Genomic DNA, 21,735 nt, shown 5'->3' on the forward strand with positions numbered 1-21,735 from the left:
CATGTGCAAAACTCACACCTTTGAATCTCCTGCATATTTGTAAGTCAAACAGTACCAGAAAGGAGTAGGCACCTGAATTTTGTCTCTGACTTAAACAGAATGTGCTGGAGAGACAGATGTGTCCCAGAGACTACCCCTTCTATGGAACAGGCTTCCCATCCATGTGAAGCTGAGTTTGTTTATTACCCAGTTTAAGCACAACCGAGACCATTGGATGAGGACAAGGAAATTTACACTAAGCCTGGCACCCATGTCCCTTATATACAGAGGTAGCTAATAAATGCCTAGCCCTCAGTGTCCTATTTGGATACAGGATATCATTATTTTTTCTGGAAAACTTGGCTAGTCTTATAAAGAAACTCCCCCCACAAGTTGTTAGCTTAGTAACAGCCTATAAGTCTATTAATTTGGCTCATTAAGTTGTTACCTTCTGGTCTTTCTCCAGACTCTTACCTTCTGAGAAGCTTTACTGTTCATAAGTGTGTACTAGGCTAATGGCCCTGGAGCCTTTACAAGCCTAACCCAAAAAAATTGCCCAGGCACCGTGCCACCCGATGTTAGTTCACAGTGCCCCTATCCAGTAGGGCAACTGGAATGATCCCTTCAGTGAACTTTTTATTACCCATCCACTTGTCAAGATTTCTCTTGAAGAGGGCCAGCGAGGTGCTCTGCTTGACATGAATGTGAAGCTTATTCCAGAGTATGGGCAGTCTTTGGGAGATGAACTTGTCCCTCCAGCATGTTCTGTTAATTATGGTAATGAGGTTGTGATCTTTGGAGAGTGTGGTGTGGGGGGATTGGGATTTCTTTAGGTGTAGCAATTTCAAGTAGGGCTGGGTTGGACATGACTTTGTAAGTCAAGCAGAGATCACCTCTAAGTAGACTATAAAGAGACTGAGAACAGCTGAAGTTTCTTGAGTCTGTCCATGTAGAACATGTGTTTAAGGCCTAGGATCCTTTTTGTGAGGTACTTTTGTGGCCTCTCCAGCTGTTGTAGGTGTCTGGTCAGGTACATGCTAAATGGGGTGTTATATTCGATGCCTGGTCTAATGAGGGATGAGTAGAGAGGGATGATGACCTCTTTCTTCCTGGATGCAAAACCTTTGGTTATAAGATGTGCCACGTAGAAGGACTTTGACTACATTGGCAATGTGGTGGTCGAAGGTGAGGTGGCTGTCGACCTGGGTGCCCAGATCTCTTATGGCCCCTTCAGTGTTCAGTGGGCTCCCATCAGTGTGGTAATTCATGGGAACTGAGTTTTTTCCAAAGGGGATGATAACGCATTTTTTGGCATTAAGCTTCCAGGCCATGGTTCTGACATCAGTCATTGGTCTGAGAGAGGCCCTTTTGTAGGATGTCTGCATCACTTGGGGAGTTGATAATGACTTCTAGCTTGCAGTCATCAATGAACTTAGCCAGCCAGAGTCCTCCTGTGTTGGGCTAGACTTCTGAGAAGTAGATGCCAAACAGGAGAGGGCCCAGGACTGAGCCCTGTGGGACTCCACTTATGACTGGTCGACAGTCTGACTTGGAATCCGCAACTTTCACTCTGTGGGTCCTGTCTGTGCCCCATTCTTTGGGATTCTTCCCAACGGTTATATAGTGCAGAAAGCTTGTGAAGTTGGCTGTAACCTATATGCACTCAAAAGCACAAAACTCCCAGGTATTCACCACAAGGTTTTAATCGTCAAATAAGACACACAAAGCTTTTGAGTAAAACTCTTTCTTTCTCAATGCATGAAACAGCATAAATTACTTTTTTTTAAAAAACAATTCAACCAATACACTCACATAATAAATTAATTAGGTAAACTGAAATAATTAGATTTTTTTAACTGCTGTTTACATTTTTATAGTATTTTTACAGTTATATATATATATATATATATATATATATATATATATATATATATATTTGTATTTATATACTACATTCATTATATGTCTAAGAGACAGGGCACTTTAAGTCAGTTTACTTAATTAATTGATTATGTGAACGGATTGGTTGAATTGTTTTTTAAAAAGAAGGTGAATACCTGGAGTTTTGTGCTTTTGTTTTGCGTTTTACTTGGGATTCTTTGGCCTTAAGATGCTTTTGTACTTTTACATATATGCACTCATGAAGAACCCTTCTGCAGTGGTACTTATTACCTGCCCCTGAACCTAGATGGCTTCTCAACCCATCTGTTAAAGGTGGATTTTCCTGTAAATTAGCTAATATATTGTTTTATATTCCTGTGTGTTTCCTACCAAAGATTGTGCCTCCTTAGTGGGTGGAGTTTAAACTTACTAGTTCAGGAGGTAGATGTATCCTCCTAGTCTGAGGGCAGGAATGGAAAAAAAATCAAACCGTTGTCTACTACCAAAGGTCTTCTCACATATCGTTTGATATAGTGATTGTATATCTTTTATTCTTTTTGATTTATATACTCTGTGGTATTACATATGTATTCCTTTTTTAGCATTTTCATTTCTTTATTGAAAGATGATGTGATACTTCTGTTTAGATTTCTGTATTTTGCGATATCACAAATGCATTCATTTTTTAGCAATTTTGTTCCTTTATTGACAAACTGTGTGATGCTTTTTGCTTGACAGTGTATTAATTATCTATCTTCGCTCACCCTTTAGAATGGTTTCCAAGCACCGTTTTGGTAAACTACTTTCATTGTAGTGTGAAAATATTGATTTTGGTTATCTTTTTTTTTTTTTTTTTTTTTTTTTAAAGAAATGATTTGCAGGTACAAAGCTCCTAAGTAAATATATGCTTTGTGCTGTGTAAGGAGAAGGGTGGAGAAGTCAAGATAAAATAAGATCCCTGTAGTAACTGGCATGCTTCTGAGTGTTCTTTTTCTGGAATATAAATGTAATGCATTTTCAGTGCACATGGGTGCTATGTATGTTGATTTGTTCTGAGTCTGTTACGAATAGTGAAATGTGTCGGTGGAAGAAGAGGGCTCATGTTGAAGCCCCCTTGTTCATAATGATCATCACACAGACTAGTGTTGATGTGTAGATATGGTATTTGAATCTTTCTTTGTCATTTTATTTAAGAATCTGAGAAAGAATTTGTGTCCAGTTTTTTGTTTCTTGCGTCCACTGCTTCCCTTAAAGTGATTTTCTGATATTGGTAATGTGTTGCGACATTTAATCAAGTACAACAATGCATTTTTCCACTTATTTGTATTTGTTTATTAAGGCCACTTTTTAATAAAAAGCTTTGTATACTTTTTATTAAACCATGCCTAAAATAAATGTAGTATTTCCTGCCATAAATGCATGGTGGTGTGCCCATTAAGATCTGTTGAGCAACGCATGTTTTTATTGCACTGACACCACTAAGATTGTTTAAAGTTTACATGCCTTGCTGCAAAGGTAAGTTAAAACAACAATGAAAAATCACTAAAGACATTTCTAATCACTTTTGTTTTTGGCAGTTGTCTAACATTTTTTTTTTTTTTTAACCAGAATCAAAGTGTCATTAGCTGTGTTGTATTATACTTGTATTTATAGGTTCACAGCTAATTTGCTATGGTTGTAGACAAGGCCACCATTTCGCAATCGTCCCAGAGCACTGACTGATTAAGTGACTTGCTCAGAGTCGCACAATAGGCAAATGTAGGTTGAGGGACTCGGACTTCATACTTACAGGAAGCAACTTACGAGTAACTCATAGCATTAGTCAACTGCACTAACTGCCAGAGTAAAAACTCATCTGGGGAACTGAAATATGTATTCTGTGAGCAAGACGCAAAGTTTTATTTATTTATTTTACATTTGTTTACTGGGAAAGTCGGACTGGGTGGACACCCATTTTCAGCAGAAGCCCGGGGAGAAAAGCTCCACATACAAAGAAAGACGTGTAGTTCACTTAAAACATGACATGGTGTGATTATAGATGTTCATCGTGTTTCATTGTTGCAGTCATTACAATTGGGTTATCCTGCTGGCAGGCTACCCGCAGTCAGCCTGAGTTCCAAAGTCTAGGTCCGGCGTCGGTTGCTGTCGCCTCCTCCCTGACGTCAGTGCGCCAGGGGTATAAAAGATGCAGCCGACACCATTTTCTTCAGTCTTTCTTGCCGCGCGGTGCCCAAAGCAAAAGCAGTTCACAAGTGCCAGTCGGCAGACTCCTGAGATTTTCAAATTAGAATTTCAGATCCGAAGTCTTAATTAAAGCTAAGTACCCCGTTGGGGAAACTTTTTTCTTGCTCCAGACCGATGTCAGAAAAAGTTAATAATTGTATTTCTTGTGGAAAGCAAATACCTCATAAGGATTTTCATTCTTATTGTATTCCTTGCCTAGGCCCTGACCACGATGTTGCTAGTTGTCAGTTTTGTGCTAGATTTAACCAACGCACTATTAAGTGTCGGAACGATTTTGCATTTCATTATTTTGGCTGGAGATTCAATTATATAATGCCGTTGGAACAACCGACAACCGGAGTTTATAAAAAGCACAAAGAAAAAGAAAAAGACAGGCATCCAAGGTCCAAAACCGATGACGAGGCTTCCGCTAGGCCTGTCGCCGGTTCTCAGTGAGGCGCTTTCGCAGCCCCCTGACGCTCGCTACCTCAGAGCCACAGGCCGCTTCCGACTCCCACGTGGAGCCGACTAGGCCTGTGGAAACTAAAGGTATTGGACACTCGGAAACTACTCCTTCAGATGGGTCTGGAGCCGCTGTGCAGGCATCAGCTTCTGAGGATGTTTTCAGGCCTACACAGTTGTATGTAAAACCAACTTCAGCTTCAAAAGCAAAGACTAAAGCAGCTCTAAAGACAAAGAAACAAGTGCAGCATTCGCATGAACAGGCCTCCATGCCTAAAATGCAGATGCTTAAAATGGCCGAAGACCTAATTACTTTGATCAGGGGTTCCCATCCCCCTCCTGATAAGAGGCCTAGATAAGAGATAGAATATGCATCTTCAGATCAGGTTTCCATTTCCTCTGACTCCTCTTCTGAACAGGAATATTCTCTTCCTCCCTATGAGGCTTCTGATGCTGAAGAATCCATCCCTTCAGCCTCCCCTCCTGAGGATTATTCCTTTGGGGAAACCCTGCATACTATGAGGGAGCATTTCCACTGGGAGAGCCAAGATTACTCAGAATCCAAGAAAAGGCTCAGGGGACTTCCTTTTATTACTTCAGCACAGGCCCCTTGCTATTCCTCCTGTTTTAGACATTGTAGATGATGTATTTTCAGAGTCCGGACTATCTCCTGACTCTCTGCCACCAGCTCCCGTTAAACCAGGCAGATACTACAGGGTTCCTGATTCACATAAATTTCTTTATAAAAACCCTGCAGCTGACCCAGAAACTATCTCTCCGGGTCCCAAAGGGGTCAAGGCTTCCACTGCAAAAAACCCTATCCCTTCTGATAGGGATTCAAGGGCCCTGGACAGATGGGGGAAAAAGATTTATACTTCTGCTACCTTTGCTGTAAGAGCTTTAAATTGTCAGTTTCATATGCTTAAATATCAACAATACCTTACGTCACTGCTTAAACAGAAAATGTTGACAAATTCTGAATGTGCAGAAAACAAAGAAATGCAGGATTTATTGCATGCAGCTGAACAAGTGGGAAAGCATACTTTGCAATGTGGTTTTGATTCTCTAGAGGCCTCCTGCAGGGACGCTGTTACAGGTTCTGTCATTAGGAGGCATGCTCGGTTAAAAGAGCAGAATCTGTGCCTGATCATGTTAAAGCAAAACTATTAGATGCTCCATTACAACATGATACCTTGTTTGGTGTTAAAGCAGAAGAGGTGTTGAAGAAAATGGAGGACAAAGCTAAATGTATGCAAACAGTAGGATTTCTTACAGGTACAGCCTCCCAGATTTAGCAGGAACAGACGCCCCAGAGGCACATCACAGCCCCAAGGCCCATACAGGCCTAAACAATGGGGTACTCCTACCTCCAAAAGCGGAGAAGAAAAATCACAGCCATACAGGAAACCGTCTCAATGACTTCCCCCTGCCAGCACCAAGCACTTATCTTCTGGCAGCTCCTTTGGGGGGAAAACTAGCACTTTTTGCACAAGAATGGCACATGATCACCCAGGACAAATGGGTCTTAAATATCGTATCGCAAGGCTACAGGTTCCACTTTCACACCCTGCCAAGGCCAAACGGTATGCCAGACCTGCCACGCAATCAATGGGCAGAGGCACAAAAACAAGTTTCATCCCTCATGGCCATGAGAGCCATTCAGCAAGTACCACAGCAAGAGCAGGGACTAGGATTTTACTCGAGGCTATTCTTCGTGCCCAGAAAGGACAAAGCCTGGAGACCAATACTGGACCTGTCTATCCTAAGCACATTCCTGGATATTCCAAAATTCAAAATGTTAACTCTGCAGCAGCTTCTGCCCATGCTGGGCAAGAAGGCTTGGCTTGTGACTTTAGACCTAAAAGAGACATACCTGCATGTCCCAATCAGACAATCATGCAGAAGATACCTCAGATTTATAGCTGGTTCAATGCATTACCAATTCTCTGCACTGCCCTTTGGCTTATCTATTGCGCCCAGGGTCTTCACAAAATGCCTGGCACCAGTAATTGCTTTTTGCAGACAAAGAGGAATACAGATATATCCTTACTCGGACGACTGCCTTATTCAAGCAGAGAACAAGGACATTCTACTACAGCATCTAGCGTTTGTAAAAAGATTACTAACAGGCCTAGGGTACACAGTAAACGAAAAGAAAGCAAAACTCATACCTTCTCAAGAGATAATATTCCTGTGTGCAAGCTTAAATGCAACTGCCCAGATGGCTTCTCTCACGCCAGACAAACACAGACAACTGACTACTTATTACAAAATGTTGGCAACGAAGACCCAGTTATCTGCAAGAAAAATTCTGCAGGCTTTGGGCTTCATGGCATCCTGCATTCTGCTAATTCCATATGCAAGACTGCATATGAGGAAACTTCAATGGTATCTAAAAAGTGTTTGGACTCAACATTGCCACAGCCTGGAAACAATAATTACCCTCATTCCCTGCCTGCAATAGGAGTTTCGATGGTGGGCAAAAGCCTGTCACCACAACATGGGACAGCCATTCACCTTACCCACAGCCAGGCAGACATTGACAACAGATGCATCAGATTATGCCTGGGGGGCCCACATGGCAGGAAGATGTATTCAGGGCACATGGTCCGCAAGTCAAATGCATCTACATATCAATCAAAAAGAGATGCTAGCAGTTCAAAATGCCCTGACAGCCTTCAAGGATCTACTTCATCCAGGACAACTACTGATAAAGACGGACAATACTACATAAACAAGCAAGGGGGCACACATTCCTACCCCCTTTGCAGACTAGCCATGAACTTGTGGGACACAGCACTGACTTACCAAGTACATCTGCAAGCACAGTTCCTGCCAGGAAGGATAAATACTCTGGCAGACGAACTAAGCAGAAACCCAATGGATCCCCACGAGTGGAAATTGGATCCACAAGTCTTCAGCACGATAACAAGGAACTGGGGATGCCCGGACATAGACCTATTTGCCTCCCCTCACAATTGCCAACTATAGAGATTCTGCACAAGGACTTATCATAAGCAAGCATGGAAAGTGGATGCTCTATCTTTCAGCTGGAAAAACCTAACAGTATATGCCTCTCCTTCCCAAGGTACTCCTCAAGGTCAGACAAGAGAAGCCAAAAATAATACTGATTGCCCCAGACTGGCCCCGCCAGCACTGGTACCAAATCCTAAAGAACTTGTCTCAATGCCCAGCTTGGACATTACCTCAAATTCCTCACTTATTGACCCAACAAGACAGTTGGATACTGCACAGCCAACTTAGGACCTTAAACCTAGAAGCATTGTGGATAATATAGCCATTCAAGACACACCTCTCTCTAAAGCAGTGATGGATGTTATTTTGGAGGCCAGGAGGCCTAGCATCAGAAAATCTTATGCAGAAAAATGGAAGAGATTCTGTGCTTGGAACCAGGCACAAGGTATTGACATGATTGTTCCAAATATTCCTCTGATTTTGCAATACTTAACCGAGATGCTGGATAAAGGCCTTTCCTTTTCATCAATTAAAATTCATGCCTCTGCCATTTCAGCTCATTACAATACAGAACCACCTATTTTTTCTCATCTATACTAAGGCAGTATCTCAGAGGGGCCAAAAACATAAGACTCCCAAGGAGAGCACCAGTAGCTGCATGGGACCTCAACTATGTCTTGGAAAAACTCACACTGCCTCCGTTTGAGCCAGCCTCTGCAGCTGATATAAAATTCTTATCCTGGAAAACAGCTCTGCTCCTAGCAATAACTTCCGCTAGACGAGTCTCAGAGTTACAGGCACTCATGGCAGTGGAACCTTTTATCATTTTCCATCCTGACAGGGTTTCTATGAGGACAAACCATACATTTATGCCTAAGGTAGTGTCCAGTCTGGCCCTTAACCAAACAATTCACTTGCCTACCTTTTACCCAAACCCACAGAATAAGGATGAGAGACTTCTGCATTCTTTGGACATTCTCAGGCAGCTACGCTTCTACTTGGACAGAACCAAAGTTTTCAGAAAGACTGAACAACTTCTAGTAGCATATGCTACAGGATCAAAAGGAAAGCCTATCTCAAAGCAGACTATTTCAAAGTGGATAGGCCACTGCATTTGTTTCTGCTATTCACAGCATGGCAAATCAGTGCCTGGCAGTAGGCCACATTCAACCAGAGCAGCAGCCTTCTTCAGAGGAGTACCAACCAAAGACATCTTAGAGGCTGCAACTTGGAGTTCAGTGCATACTTTTAAAAAACACTATCACTTGCCTCTCTACTCTAAATCCAGGGCAGGCTTTGCCACTGCAATTCTGCAGGGCCTGATAGCTACCGTAGCTTTGGGATTCAACCCAATTGTAATGACTGCAACAGTGAAACACGATGAACATAGTACAGTTGTGTACCTACCATAAATGTAGATGTTCGAGTGTATTCACTTTTGTAGTTCAGGTTACCCTCCCACCCATCCCCCTTTTTCCTTGCTGGGACTTATCTGTACTTCTCTGTTCTATACAACCTATGTGGTGTATTTGCTTGTAGATGAAGGAAAGGTTGTTTTTTGGTTATGCATGCTTATTGGCATTATTTAACCTACCATTTTAGGGGCACCTGACATCTGGGGCAAGAAAAACTGAAGAAAATGGCATCGGCTGCATCTTTTATACCCCTGGTGCACTGACGTCAGGGAGGAGGCGACAGCAACTGACGCCGGACCTAGACTTTGGAACTCAGGCCGACTGCGGGTAGCCTGCCAGCAGGATAACCCAATTGTAATGATTGCAACAGTGAATACACTCGAACATCTACATTTACGGTAGGTACACAACTGTACTTTTTTCCATATCCATTAAGTTGTATGGCAATAATTTACAAGGTAAGGTAACAAACTGAGTGATCTATAAAACAGTACAGAGAAAAAAAAAACAATTATAAATCATATGTACACCTGCCAGGAAAACGAGCTAATAGACATTTCTGCAGTTTGGTATACACTTATTTTTGAGGGGAAAATTGCGGTTAGTGGTAGGACAGGTAATAGGTGCAGGGTGTTAGTAGTTTTTGAAAGGTGAGGGAAAGCATAAGTGGTACAGTATCTTGGCTAGTTTGATTTTTTTTTTAAGCATTACATGATCTTGGCATAATATTGTATATTTTAAGACTAGCCAGGGATGTTACAGACGTAGGTGATTTTTAAGTAATTTTTAAAATGAGTTATGTTTGTTGTAGATCCAATAGAGTATGGGAGAGCATTCCGGATTTTTGCTATATGGTGGGAGTGAAGTGTTTCTCCTGCAGTATATGTAGCCCTGGTTACTTTTAAAAAGGACCTGGTGGAGCAAAGTATATGGTTATTGGAATAAGGAGCTATTATGTTCTGGATAGAAGGTGTTTTTTCAGGTTGGTGAAGTATTTTGTGTGACATTGTCAGTTGATTATAGGCCATTATGTTTGGCAGTTCTAACTATGAGAGTTATTTTAGAGCTAGGCAATGTTGTGATCTGTGGGGTGAGTCTGTCGCAAATTTTGCAGTCTTGTAACATACTTATCTAGGTCTGAATTCTTGAGATTAATAAGCAATGGAGAGTCATAAAGGAGTGTATATAGGAGGTGGGTTCTGCCAATAGTTATCTTGGTACTATTTAGGAATTTTTTTTCTTTTTACCCAGTTTTTTGTGTAACTTCCTGTTTGTGATATATGTAGGCTGAATCTCATGTTGTCAGTTACTATGTCTAATAGTTTTGTTTGGGTTTCTGGTAAAATAATTGTTTTGTCTGTGGCTGTGATAGAAAAATTGGGGGGTGGGGGATCTGGTGTTCTGTACTGGTGGAAGATCATAAGCTTAGTTTTGCTAGGGTTAAGAATGAACCGAGAGTTTGAGAGCCATGATTCAGTTGCAGTGAAGGATTTTTGTGTAATATCTTGAAGTTGTTGTAGGGTAGGGGCAGCGCATATGAGTATGGAGTCATCTGCATATTGGATTGCAGAGACTAGGGAATGTGGCTGAGCTAAGATTATTAGTAAATATACTAAAAATCAGGGGGCTGGGTATGGACCCTTGTGGGACTTGTAATGTGATAGGGAGTTAGGAGTAGGAGGGAGAGGTATTGTGACCATTTCACTGCTGTTGGCGCTGTGTAAAGTAGCTTTGGAACCAGGTGATAGCAGAGGAGCTAAGACTTGGGTTGTTAAGCGCAGTAAGTAGCTTGGGATGGGATACAGTGTCAAAGGCTTTGGACATGTTAAGGAAGAAAAATTAGATTATTTTACCTTCATTTCTGTGTTGATTAATGGTGTCAGAAAAACTCAGGAGGGCAGTAATGGTGCTATGAGTTGGTCCAAATCCATGCTGAGATTTAGCTAGAAGCCTATTTGTGAGATATTGGAGAAGTTGAGTGGATGCACCTTTCTAAGATTTTAGATTGTGGGGATAGGATGGCAGTTGGTCTGTAATTTGAAAGTTCAGTTGACTTGTCACCTTTGTGGAGGAGGTAATATGTTGTGATATTTTCTAGATGTGGGGGACATATTCAGAGATGGAGTGATTTGATAAGAAGTGAGACAAGATGTGTGATTGCTGGTGTTGATATTTTGAGAAAATTGGCTGGCATGTTGTCTGCTGCTATTGTCAATGTATTTACTAAGTAGTTTTTGGATGATATTTGTGGGTATGGATTGGAAGGAAAAGGAGTTATCATTGGGTGATTGTAATGGGTATAGGTGATTAGGGCAGTTATTTTTGATGAGGGCAAGAATACTGTCAGTGAAATATGTGTTAAAATGTTCAGGGATGGAGGTTGGATTGTTTGGTGTGGAAGGAGTTGGGGTTAATACTTGTCGGGAGTTGGGGTTGATACTTGTCCTGGATCGAGTATCTTTTTAACTGCTGTGCAAAATTTGTGAGGATTTCTTTGGTGTTTATGTTGTATGTTAGCAGAGTAATTTTTTTGTCTTGCTTGATTTGGCTTTTGGCTTTGTTCCTAAGTTTTGGCTATTTTAAGTGGCTTGTCTGAGTTTTGTTAGTATACCATAGATCCCAGGCTTTGTCTGTAAGTTTATGGAGGTTTCTTGTTTTCATTGGTTAGCCAAGGGGTATAATTTGCTTTGATGCATATTGTTCTAGGTGGGGCAATATTAAGAACTGTGAGGAAAGTCTCATTGAAGTATTGTACTGCTGAATCTAGGGGCAGGGTCTTAAGGGGGTTCCAGTTGCATTGATTCAGAGTGGATATCAGGGTTTGGGGGGGGTTTAAAGATTTTCTTATTACCAATTTGACGATAGTTGATATGTTTGAGTGGGTTTATGCATCACCTGAGTAGATAGGTAGGTATATGATTGCTTAGGTTGTCAGGGAGACTGCTAGAGTATTGTGAGAGGGAGGGTTTATTAGTCAGTATCCAATCTAGGATTGTTTGTTTTGATTTTTGTCTATTCTGGTAGAGCTTTGGATAACTTTTGTGAAACCATAGAGGTTGATATGGTTGCTGGAGGTTTGGGAATTACATGAGAACCAGTCTATTGAAATCACCCATAATAATGGTTTCTTGAGAAACTGTTTTTGATATCCAGTGGAACATGTGCTCTGTGGTAGTAAGGTTGTTTCCTGGTGGGATATAGGTGGCTATTATGAGTAGGTGTTTGTTTGGGATGATTTGGAGTTTACTTAGTAGTATTTCTGCAGTGTCAAAGGATGGTGGAGTTAGGTTTAGCGGCTGCATTATATTATTGTTTTTGAGCATTATAGCTACACCTCCTCCATTTTTTCCTTGTCTGTCTGCTCTGAGAATATGTAACCGGGAAGGATTATTCATTATTGTAACTATGCAGTTTAAGCTATTTTTCAGTTAAGATGGCGATGTCTGATGAGTAGAGTGAAAGGCTGACATGGAGTTCTTGAACCTTATTAATGATGCTTCTGAGGTTTACGTTGAGAATTAGTAGGTCAATTTCTTTATGCATTTTATTAATTGTGTTATGGAACTGAGGAGAGGGGTTGTTTGTTGATGGGAAGGTGATTTAGGGACTTAGATTTGGATGCATGTCTCCACTTATCAACAGTTTAGAAGCTGTAGTGACAAGACAGTGTAATGGTTTTGAGATGTTTGGTTAAAGTGTCAATTCTGTTGACCCAATTATTTGATCCTGTTGGTTGATGGGCAGGATCAATCATGTCTCTCAGATGTATCCAGGCATGTGTAACATTTTCCATGTTTCATTCTTAAAGTAGTAAAGAAGTACATTCTTAAAAGAAGACCAAGAGCGATGTTTCATGTTTAAGCTGTTGTGTAATAAGTTGGTATGTGTTACTGTTAGTGATTACAGGAATGAAAATGCTTGAACTGAGATAAAGATTGTAGTTGGCATTTTGTATCTTACACTTCCCTGTTACCTAAATCAGCAGCTGTTTTTTTTAGTATCTGTGGAAATTCATTATAGTGTACATGTATTTTGTATGAAGTGCTACATGTGAAAATGCTGACAGTCCTAACACCAAAAGTTGATCAGCAGTAGTACAGGGCAGTGCCATTTTGACAATGCAGATGGGAGAAAAGGGCATGCTTGTAGGTTGCTTCCATCCAGGGTTGCCAGACATACCTATTTGAGAGGGACTGTCCCAAGATCAGCGGCCAAATCCCGAGTCCCGCACTGCCTCTTAAAATCCTGGTGAAACAGCAGGCTGTTCCACATTGAACAGAAGAGGCTCTGATTTGTGATTTTTGATTGGCTCGTGTACTGTCTTACAGGCCAGTAATAAATCTCAAAGCGGAGCCTCTTCTATTCAGTGCAAAACAGCGAGAGGCTCGGCTTTGTGATTTTTATTGGCTCGTATACCATCATACGAGCCAATCAAAAATCGGAAAGCGGAGACACTTCTGTTTAATGCAGAACAGCAGGCATTTCCGCATGAAAGACTTTTTTCCCCCCTGTCTTCTCTTGGCGTGAAAGACCTTTTTCTTTTCTGTTTTTCAATCCCTGTCTGTCCTTTCAGAAATCTGGCAACCCTGCCTCCATCCTAGTTGTGTTCAAAATGTAATGTCTGCAATTAAACCGTACATGCAGCCTCCTCTGCATTGTAGTTAGCTTCTCAGTAGAAAGGTATAATGTGAAAATTGTGTATTACTCTCTATAAAGAAGTATGATGTCTGAGTGTGAAACTGATTGTGAAAGTCCTCTAACCTGTATAGTTGGCCGTATTATCCCAGTATTCTTGCAGCATGAATGTAGTATGCATTTTCACAAGTGTTAAGAAGAGACTTCTACCTTTTAGGCTAGAGAATACTGCTATTGCGCTTGTAAATGTTTAAACTGGACCAGATTTGGAGCTATGTAAACTGAATTATTCATAACTTTTTGACCATTGGAAGTGTTTTTAAAACTTTTTTGCATCCTTGTTGCTTTCCCAGCCATCAGCCCTCATTTGACCCAATCAGTATTTTTACTTATTTGTAGATGAGAGCCTGTCATGGGAAGCCTTCCTGTAGGTAGGCTTCAGAGTTTTCTTCTTGGCCTTAATTCCCTTTCCCCAGGAACAGCAGGCTGGTTCAGCCTGTAGTACTGGCCTCTTAAACATGGGCACTACTAGACATATCCATGTCCGACTGCAGCATATGCTGCTTGGTGTGAATGCCCCCATTACAACCCAGTTGCTGCTGATAAACTTGCTAAAACACCAAGCATCTCCTGGGGGATCAGTACAGCAGTCAGCCAAGTTGCCTTATCTTCCCTCCAGTGGATGGGCAAGCTGCAGTGGCTTCTCACTGTCACCATCCGTCCATCAGCTGTTCTGATGCTTGGGTTGCTAGCCAATCCCTGCCTATGTGGTTTTCAGTCAAGACTTCATCTTTGGGCACCACTGAGCTGAAAGGTCTTTAATTCTAACTGACTTTCATTGTTATTGCTTTCTGCATTTGCAGGTACAGTGTTTGTTTTCAGAATTATCTGAGTGTGTTTTTTTACATTCTAGTTTAATTTAATTTTTTGTTTACCTTTGTTTATAGGCATCCATTCACAGGACGAGCAGTGCCAATTTCCAATGGGTCAGGATTTTTGGTTTCTGCAGATGGATTGATTGTGACAAATGCTCATGTGGTGGCAAACAAGAGCCAAGTGCGGGTTAAGCTTGCAAATGGTGAATTGTACAATGCAGTGGTAATAGATGTGGATCCAGTTGCAGATATTGCCACAATCAAAATTAATGTCAAGGTTAGTAGATAAATGACAGGTATACTTGGCTAGCATTTCTGAATAGAGCATATTAGTTGCTGTGATTCCTGCAAGAACTTACCATGACTTTGTCTGTGTAAATGGTCATTTTAAATGTTTCATCCAAAACTTATTTGACTAGAAATGGAAGTGCTATTCTAATGTAGTGGTCATCTTTCTGTGGTGTAAGGCTTCTGTGTTATGTAGCTGCAGAGAGTGAGTAGGCACTGAGATTTCTATAAAGTATTGAGAGTGACAGTGAAAACTCTGTAAAATGCGGTACTCCTCCTACCATGTGTTAAGGTAGTGGTGAACGTTCAGTTATCTGTATCTACCAGAACTGTAGATGTTGGGACCATCCCTTTCTCCTTTCTTGATCCTTTGAAAAGCCTAAATCTCTTGCTTTATAAGTTAAGGCGTAGAGGAAAAAATAATTATAATGCAAGGTTTATTGTTTCACCTTAGTTATTCTTTATTTTCAGTTACTAAACCTTTCAGAATAGGATAGTTTGCTCAGCTGTGATCTCTGTAGCAGTACCTACATCTTCCCTCGTGGCTTCCTTAGTTGTGCCTGTGGAGTGTGTGGCTTTCCAGCTTTAGGAAGATTTTAAGTAGTTTTAATAACTAAGTGAAAAGACCATTAATTTCAGGATCTCGTTTTTAAAACTTTTTCAGAGAAATTTTCAGAATCTGTTCTCCACATTTGCAAATGATGTAGTGAAGCAGGTTGAATGAAGCCACATCAGCAGGACAGGATAACATTTCTGGGAGTTTTGTTTCTTGACTTTCTAGCATGTTGAACAACTGGCATTGTTATTCAGAATATCATATAAAGAGGTCATAGTCCTGTCAGAATGAAAAATATTTGTTGTTATTCCCATCTTTAAAGGTGAGTCCTGGCCATCATCTTGACCAAGATCCTCTTTAAGGTTATGGAGAATGCAGTGGTTAAACTGAGAAGGATGTTTGGAATCTAGCCCTACTTTGATCATCATTAGTACAGTTTTTTTAGGTAAGACCACACAGGTTGGAGTTTTTTTTACATCTTTTGTTTTCTCTGAGGCAGTTATTCCAGCTGGAACACTTTATCTGATTTAGCCGAAGTGTTAGATACTGTTCTCCACACTGGTGTTCTGAGCAGTTTACTGTTGAATTAACAGTCATATTGTGCATTTGGCTCAAGGCCAATTTAGGGGTTGAACATAGTTAAATTTTTGTACTTAATCTGATGTGGTATACATTTCAAGGGAGGTATTGTAAGGATCAGTATTGGAGCCCCTTCATTTTGGTTTGTTCTTTAGGCATGTAGCACTTGTCAAAGTGTTTGATTATCTATCTTTACACACGTTTGAATGATAGGAAGTTGTCCTTTGGGTGGAAGGTAAGGATTTATTATTATTATTATCTGCAAATGCTGTTGTCTGTACTTCAGTGGAAAGAATTCTAAGTGTTCCCATGCTACAGTCACACATGGTACCATCACAACTTCAAATCATACACATACTCACACAAAGACATACTCGGAGGCTCTGGTCAAAAATTTACCAAAACAGCAGAGGCCACCAAAGCAGACACCCAAACAACTACCACCTCACGACCCAACACATGCAACACATAGACCACACAGTCAGAGTGTCAAACAGTCACAGCCCTTAAGGCCAAACAAAATGCCAGACACACTTGTCATTGGTGATTCCATAGTCAGACACACTGACGTCCCGCTCACCAGACTGAGTAAGGAGAAGGTCACAGTAAGCTGCCTGTCGGGCGCTAGAATCCGCCACATAACGCAAGCACTCAGGTCTCTCAACAGCAGGTACAAGTACGACTCAGTCATTGTCCACGCTGGTGTCAACGACCTGAGACGTACCTCCTTGGACTACATGAAAAGGGACGTCGAGGAGCTCTCTGATTATGTAGCCCAGGCAGGTATGACCCTGACCTTGAGCAGTATCCTACCTTCACCTAGAATGATGCCACAATACAGTGATAAGATGATCAGCTTTAATAATTGGCTTAAATTCTGGTGTCATTCAAAGGGGATCCAATATCTGTCTGCCTGGGATGACATGCTGGACAAGCCACGCTGCTTCGCAAGGGACGGCTTGCACCTGTCACCCCTGGGCTTCCGGATATTGGCAAAGGCTCTTGCCACCCCCATAGTGCCTTTTTTAGGCAAGGCTCAAATTCTAAACCTACCACCCTAGAACACCAAATAGGAAAAAAATTAAGGGTAATGCTGCTCAATGCCAGAAGTCTCAATCTCAAGATGCACGCACTCGAGGCCCTTCTCAATATGGAGAACATCGATGTCTGTGCTGTGACAGAAACCTGGTTCAAGGCTCCTGAGAGCACCCCAGCACTAACAGGTTTCACCTCATATCATACGTTCCGGCCCCAAAATCCGGACAACACCAAGAAAGGAGGGGGGGTGTCCATATTCATAAAGGACACCCACACCTCAAGGTTGGTGGCAACGCACGATGCATCGGAGACCATCCAGGTGCAATTAACCATAGGCAAGACTGCTCTGCAATTTGTAGCATGTTACAGGCCACCCTCTCAAACTCAGGAACCTCACATGGCCTTCCTGAAAACATTGAAGGGGATAAATGTATCTCCAAACACCATCATACTAGGTGACTTCAACTACCCTAATATAGACTGGGAACACTACTCAAGCCCGAACACTCTAACCCAAAGATTCCTGGAGTTCATAAACTCAAATGCCATGGAACAACTAGTCACCATCCCCACAAGAGGTGAAAACATACTTGATCTCATCATCACGAACATGGGATCAAAATGTTCAACACCGGAAGTATACACCTCACTGGTGAGAACAGATCATAAACTAATCTCGCTGGAGGTCCTCATCCCGCCCCCACCTGAAACAAAAAGACCACAGTGAAAAACTTCTCAAAAGCCGATTTCACACTTCTAAAAACTAGTGTGGTCTCCTTTAAGGCCCCTGAGCCAGTGATAAACATTACTCAAACCGCTGAATCACTTACAAATGCCTTCTACCAGCACCTACAGGACTGCATGGATCAGGCAATCCCAAACAAAACTAAAACTCTCTGTACCAAAGGCAAGCGTCCAGTCTGGTGGACCCCAGCCATAAACAAGCTCTACAACAAAAGGAGGAAGCTACTACAAGATAGAGCAAAATCCTTGAAAGGTAAGACACCTTTGATCATTATAAGTAAAAAAACTAAGAGCTCTCATAAAATCATCCAAGGCAAATTTTGAGAGAAGAATCGCCAAGGACTCTAAAGACAATCATAAGGCCTTCTTTAGCTATGTTAGAAACCTAGGAGGAAACTCCCAGATATGCTCAGAATTAGTTCAAAATGATGTGAAAATTACTGAACCTACACACATTGCTAACATACTGGCTGACAGGTTCAGTGCAAACTTCTCCCCTCCCCAAAAGGAGAGATATCTATTCCAGAGGATTGTAGCCCCCAAACATCTCCAACGCCCAGGTGAGAACTGCCCTCACTAAGGCAAAAACACAGCATCCATGGGACCGGATGGTGTCCCCGGCTGTGTGCTTCATGAACTCAACGAGGAATTAAACCCACAGTTAGGACAGCTGTTTAATCGTAGCCTCACCTCAGGATACGCACTCCAAGGAGTGGCGCACGGCGACTGTGGTCCCACTTCATAAGGGCGGTGCCTCCACAGACCCTGGAAATTACCGCCCCATTAGCTTGACAAGCCTTATCTGCAAAGCCATGGAGAGGATCATAATGGAATTCATAAATAAAGACATAGGGAACTTGCAGACTTTGGATCCAACCCAGTTTGGCTTTGTCAAAGGCAGATCCTGCCTCTTAAACTTGGTTGACTTTTCGAGACAGTCACCAAGGCCATTGATGAGGGAAAGGCAGTCCATACAGCCTACCTCGACCTGGCAAAGGCCTTCGACACAATACCCCACTCAGGTATCATCGAAAAACTCATCAGCTTGAATGTAAACCCATACATCACAAGATGGGTTGCAAACTGGCTAAGCGACAGAACCCACAGGGTCAGAGTTGCTGGAGCCATGTCAGACTCAAAGCCTGTCACAAGTGGTGTCCCACAGGGCTCAGTCCTGGGTCCACTCTTGTTCGGCATCTACTTTTCTGAAGTACAAGCAAACACAGGAGGGTTATGGCTGACAAAGTTTGCAGATGACTGCAAACTGGGCCATAGTCGAAAACACATCTGACACAGATATCCTCCAGAAGGGCCTCACAGAAACGGATAACTGGTGCCAGAGCCATGGCCTGAAGTTAAACGCCAAAAATGCATAGTCATACCCTTCGGGAAAAACAAGGTTACCCCTAGCTACCATATAGGTGACAATCCACTGAGCACAGAAAAGTCATCAGGGATCTGGGGACCCAAGTTGACAGTAGTCTTCGCTTGACACTCATGTTGCTAAAGTAGTTAGGAAAACCTTCTATATCGCCCACCTGATCATGAAGGGATTCACATCTAGATCAAGGGAGGTCATCGTCCCCTGTACTCATCACTCATTAGACCTATGATTGAGTACAATGCCCGTTCGAATGTATCTGACCAGACACCTGATGCAGCTTGAAAGGCCCCAAAAGTTCCTCACCAAAAGGATAAAGGGTCTCAAAAATATGTCTTATGCTGCCCGACTGAAAGAACTCCAGCTTTATTCAGTCTCATACCGCTTGCTCAGAGGTGACCTGTGCCTGACATATAAGGCCATGTCAAACCCAGATTTGATGAATATGCTTCACCTCAAAAATCTAGATCCCTCAGAACCACAAGGGCGGAGACTTAAACCTTGACACGGTTATAAATAGAACGTGCTGGAGGGACAGATTCATCACCCAGAGACTCCCTATGCTGTGGAACAAAATCCCGGTACATGTGAGGCAGAGCACCTCGCTGGCCTTGTTCAAGAGGAATCTTGACCAATGGATGGGAGATCGCAGATATACCCCAGGGATTACTTCAGTGTCACTGCTTGACAGAGGCACAGAAAAATGATAGGCATAGTTTTTATTCAAACTAAAGGGGTGGCGAAAGCCACATAACTATGGGCTAGGCTTATAAATGCCCTTGGGCAGATAGCCTAGTATGAACCTATGAACCTATGAACAAGAAGTGCTTTAATTTCAACTTATTAAATGACTGAAGACCTAGTCGGTGTACTAAATATTAAATCTGTTTGATGTATGCGGTTGTTGGCATCTCACTTATTTTGTTCTTCAGCTCTGGAGTAAATTAACCTATTTGCACATATCGACACTTTGGCAAAATTAGAGCTAAATTCATATCTTTTAATAGGACCTTCAGTGTTAACAAAGGCCCAAAATTATCAGATCTACCCTTAACCTCATTCTTGACCGTGTTCTATAAACATTGTGGATTACCTCTTTCCCTGAACACTGAGAGCACCTACTGTACTTTATTATAAGCTAATTAATTTTATTGTGTTAGCCCACTTTCCGTAGGATGTTTTACCAGAACAGTGAACTTTTTAGTACTTTGCCTGTAGATCTTACCATTTTATTGCAGCAGTTAGTGTGTTCCTGTTCAAACGGAGAATACACTTTCAACACAAATCCCTACTGTTGTTCATGGTGTTACAGTACACGTTGGTGACATTTGGGACAATAATACATTTAATGGAATATTGAATGCTGAGGGGTAATTACAGGCTCAGGCAGGTTGTGCAAGTTTCAGTTTTGATTTGAAAATGTGGTTATATTTGACAAGAGTTCTAGTTTACGGATGATTATGCAAAGTGAGAGGTGCTTTACAGACTTGGCTTGATGAGTTTGCGTCAAAACTTTTGAAATTTAGGAATGTACAGTTGGAGACTTAATATTTGGCTGAGTGTTCACTGGTTAAGCGAGTACCCAAGGTTTCAGGCTGTGGAAGTACCCAAACATGCTTCAGCTAAACACTGTTTTTCACATGGATTTGCTTGAATTTTTTAACTGGTTGGAGTGTGAGTTGATTAAAGAAAATGATAGGAAGTTGACAAGATGAGTCAGTGAATCAATACTGAAAGAACTTTTATCTTTTGTCAAAGATGAATACTCTGGGGTATTTGTCAAGGTGGCTATATTAATAAGTCAGAACAAGGATCGTAAACAGAAAAAGCTGCTAAGGGACCATAAGGAATATGAAGGAAAGTATGCATACCCTCTACCATGTGGGGAAACACGTAAACCTTATGGCTGCCTTGATAGGAGGCGTTTACCAGACTGGGGAAAGACAAGGAGAGTAATGATGACTTGTGGTGTTTATCACCAACACAGTGGTATTTTTCTTAGAGGAGCCTCAGCTGAGATGATGAGAGAATTGCCAGTTGGAATTTACCCCAGTATCAGGTAGGAGATAATTATGGCAACAACTCTCTCAACTCTTGAAGCAAAAGACGAGGCAAAGGCAGCAGGAGAAAACCAGTGATGTTTTACTCTGTAAGTGTAATGAAACGGGTAACATTAAAGTGTTTAACTTGAGTAGCATGACTTTAAATGATGTAATGTATTGGCTTTTTAAAAACTGATTAACTTTTGTACCTCGGTTCAAATTGGACTTGGTGAAACACTGGTCAAATTAAATGTTTTTATGCAAAGTTTGAATTTGAAATTGTTTTTTGCTTAATGATTGCTGGATATTTCAGGGTTATTCATTAAGGAAAAGTAGTTCTGTTCCCCTACAATAACATCTGAAGTTGTCTGTATTTGAAAAGTTTTTGTGAGGAACAATTTAAACATGCTTCTTTGTAGAAATGTGCATTTAAAGACCATCTTTTAGTTTGCGAATGGAATGTCTTTAGATGAATTGATCCATAATAAAGAGATATGTGTTATGAAGCCAGGTAGGGGAAGTTGGACTCAGTGGACTGTTCATTAAAGATGTTATGTTTACTGCCCAATGATGCTACTTATACCATGGTGGTGAAGAATGAAATTAACATTGCTTATAGTAAGATTGATTACAGTTTGTATGATTTGGTTTTGCAAGGTAC

General features: G+C 41.5%; 1 protein-coding gene across 1 annotated transcript in view; it reads left to right on the forward strand.

Annotated features, from left to right (window-relative positions):
- HTRA2 (HtrA serine peptidase 2) overlaps positions 1-21,735 on the forward strand; it is a 578,743-nt gene that overhangs the window by 40,690 nt on the left and 516,318 nt on the right. The window contains exon 2 of the mRNA XM_044063975.1: positions 14,519-14,723. Coding sequence (XP_043919910.1) covers positions 14,519-14,723 — 205 coding nt within the window. The remainder of the gene's footprint in view (positions 1-14,518; positions 14,724-21,735) is intronic.

Source organism: Protopterus annectens, chromosome 2.part2 (genome assembly GCF_019279795.1).
Source record: "Protopterus annectens isolate FY-2018-M chromosome 2.part2, PAN1.0, whole genome shotgun sequence".
Classification (NCBI taxonomy): Eukaryota; Metazoa; Chordata; order Ceratodontiformes; family Protopteridae; genus Protopterus; species Protopterus annectens.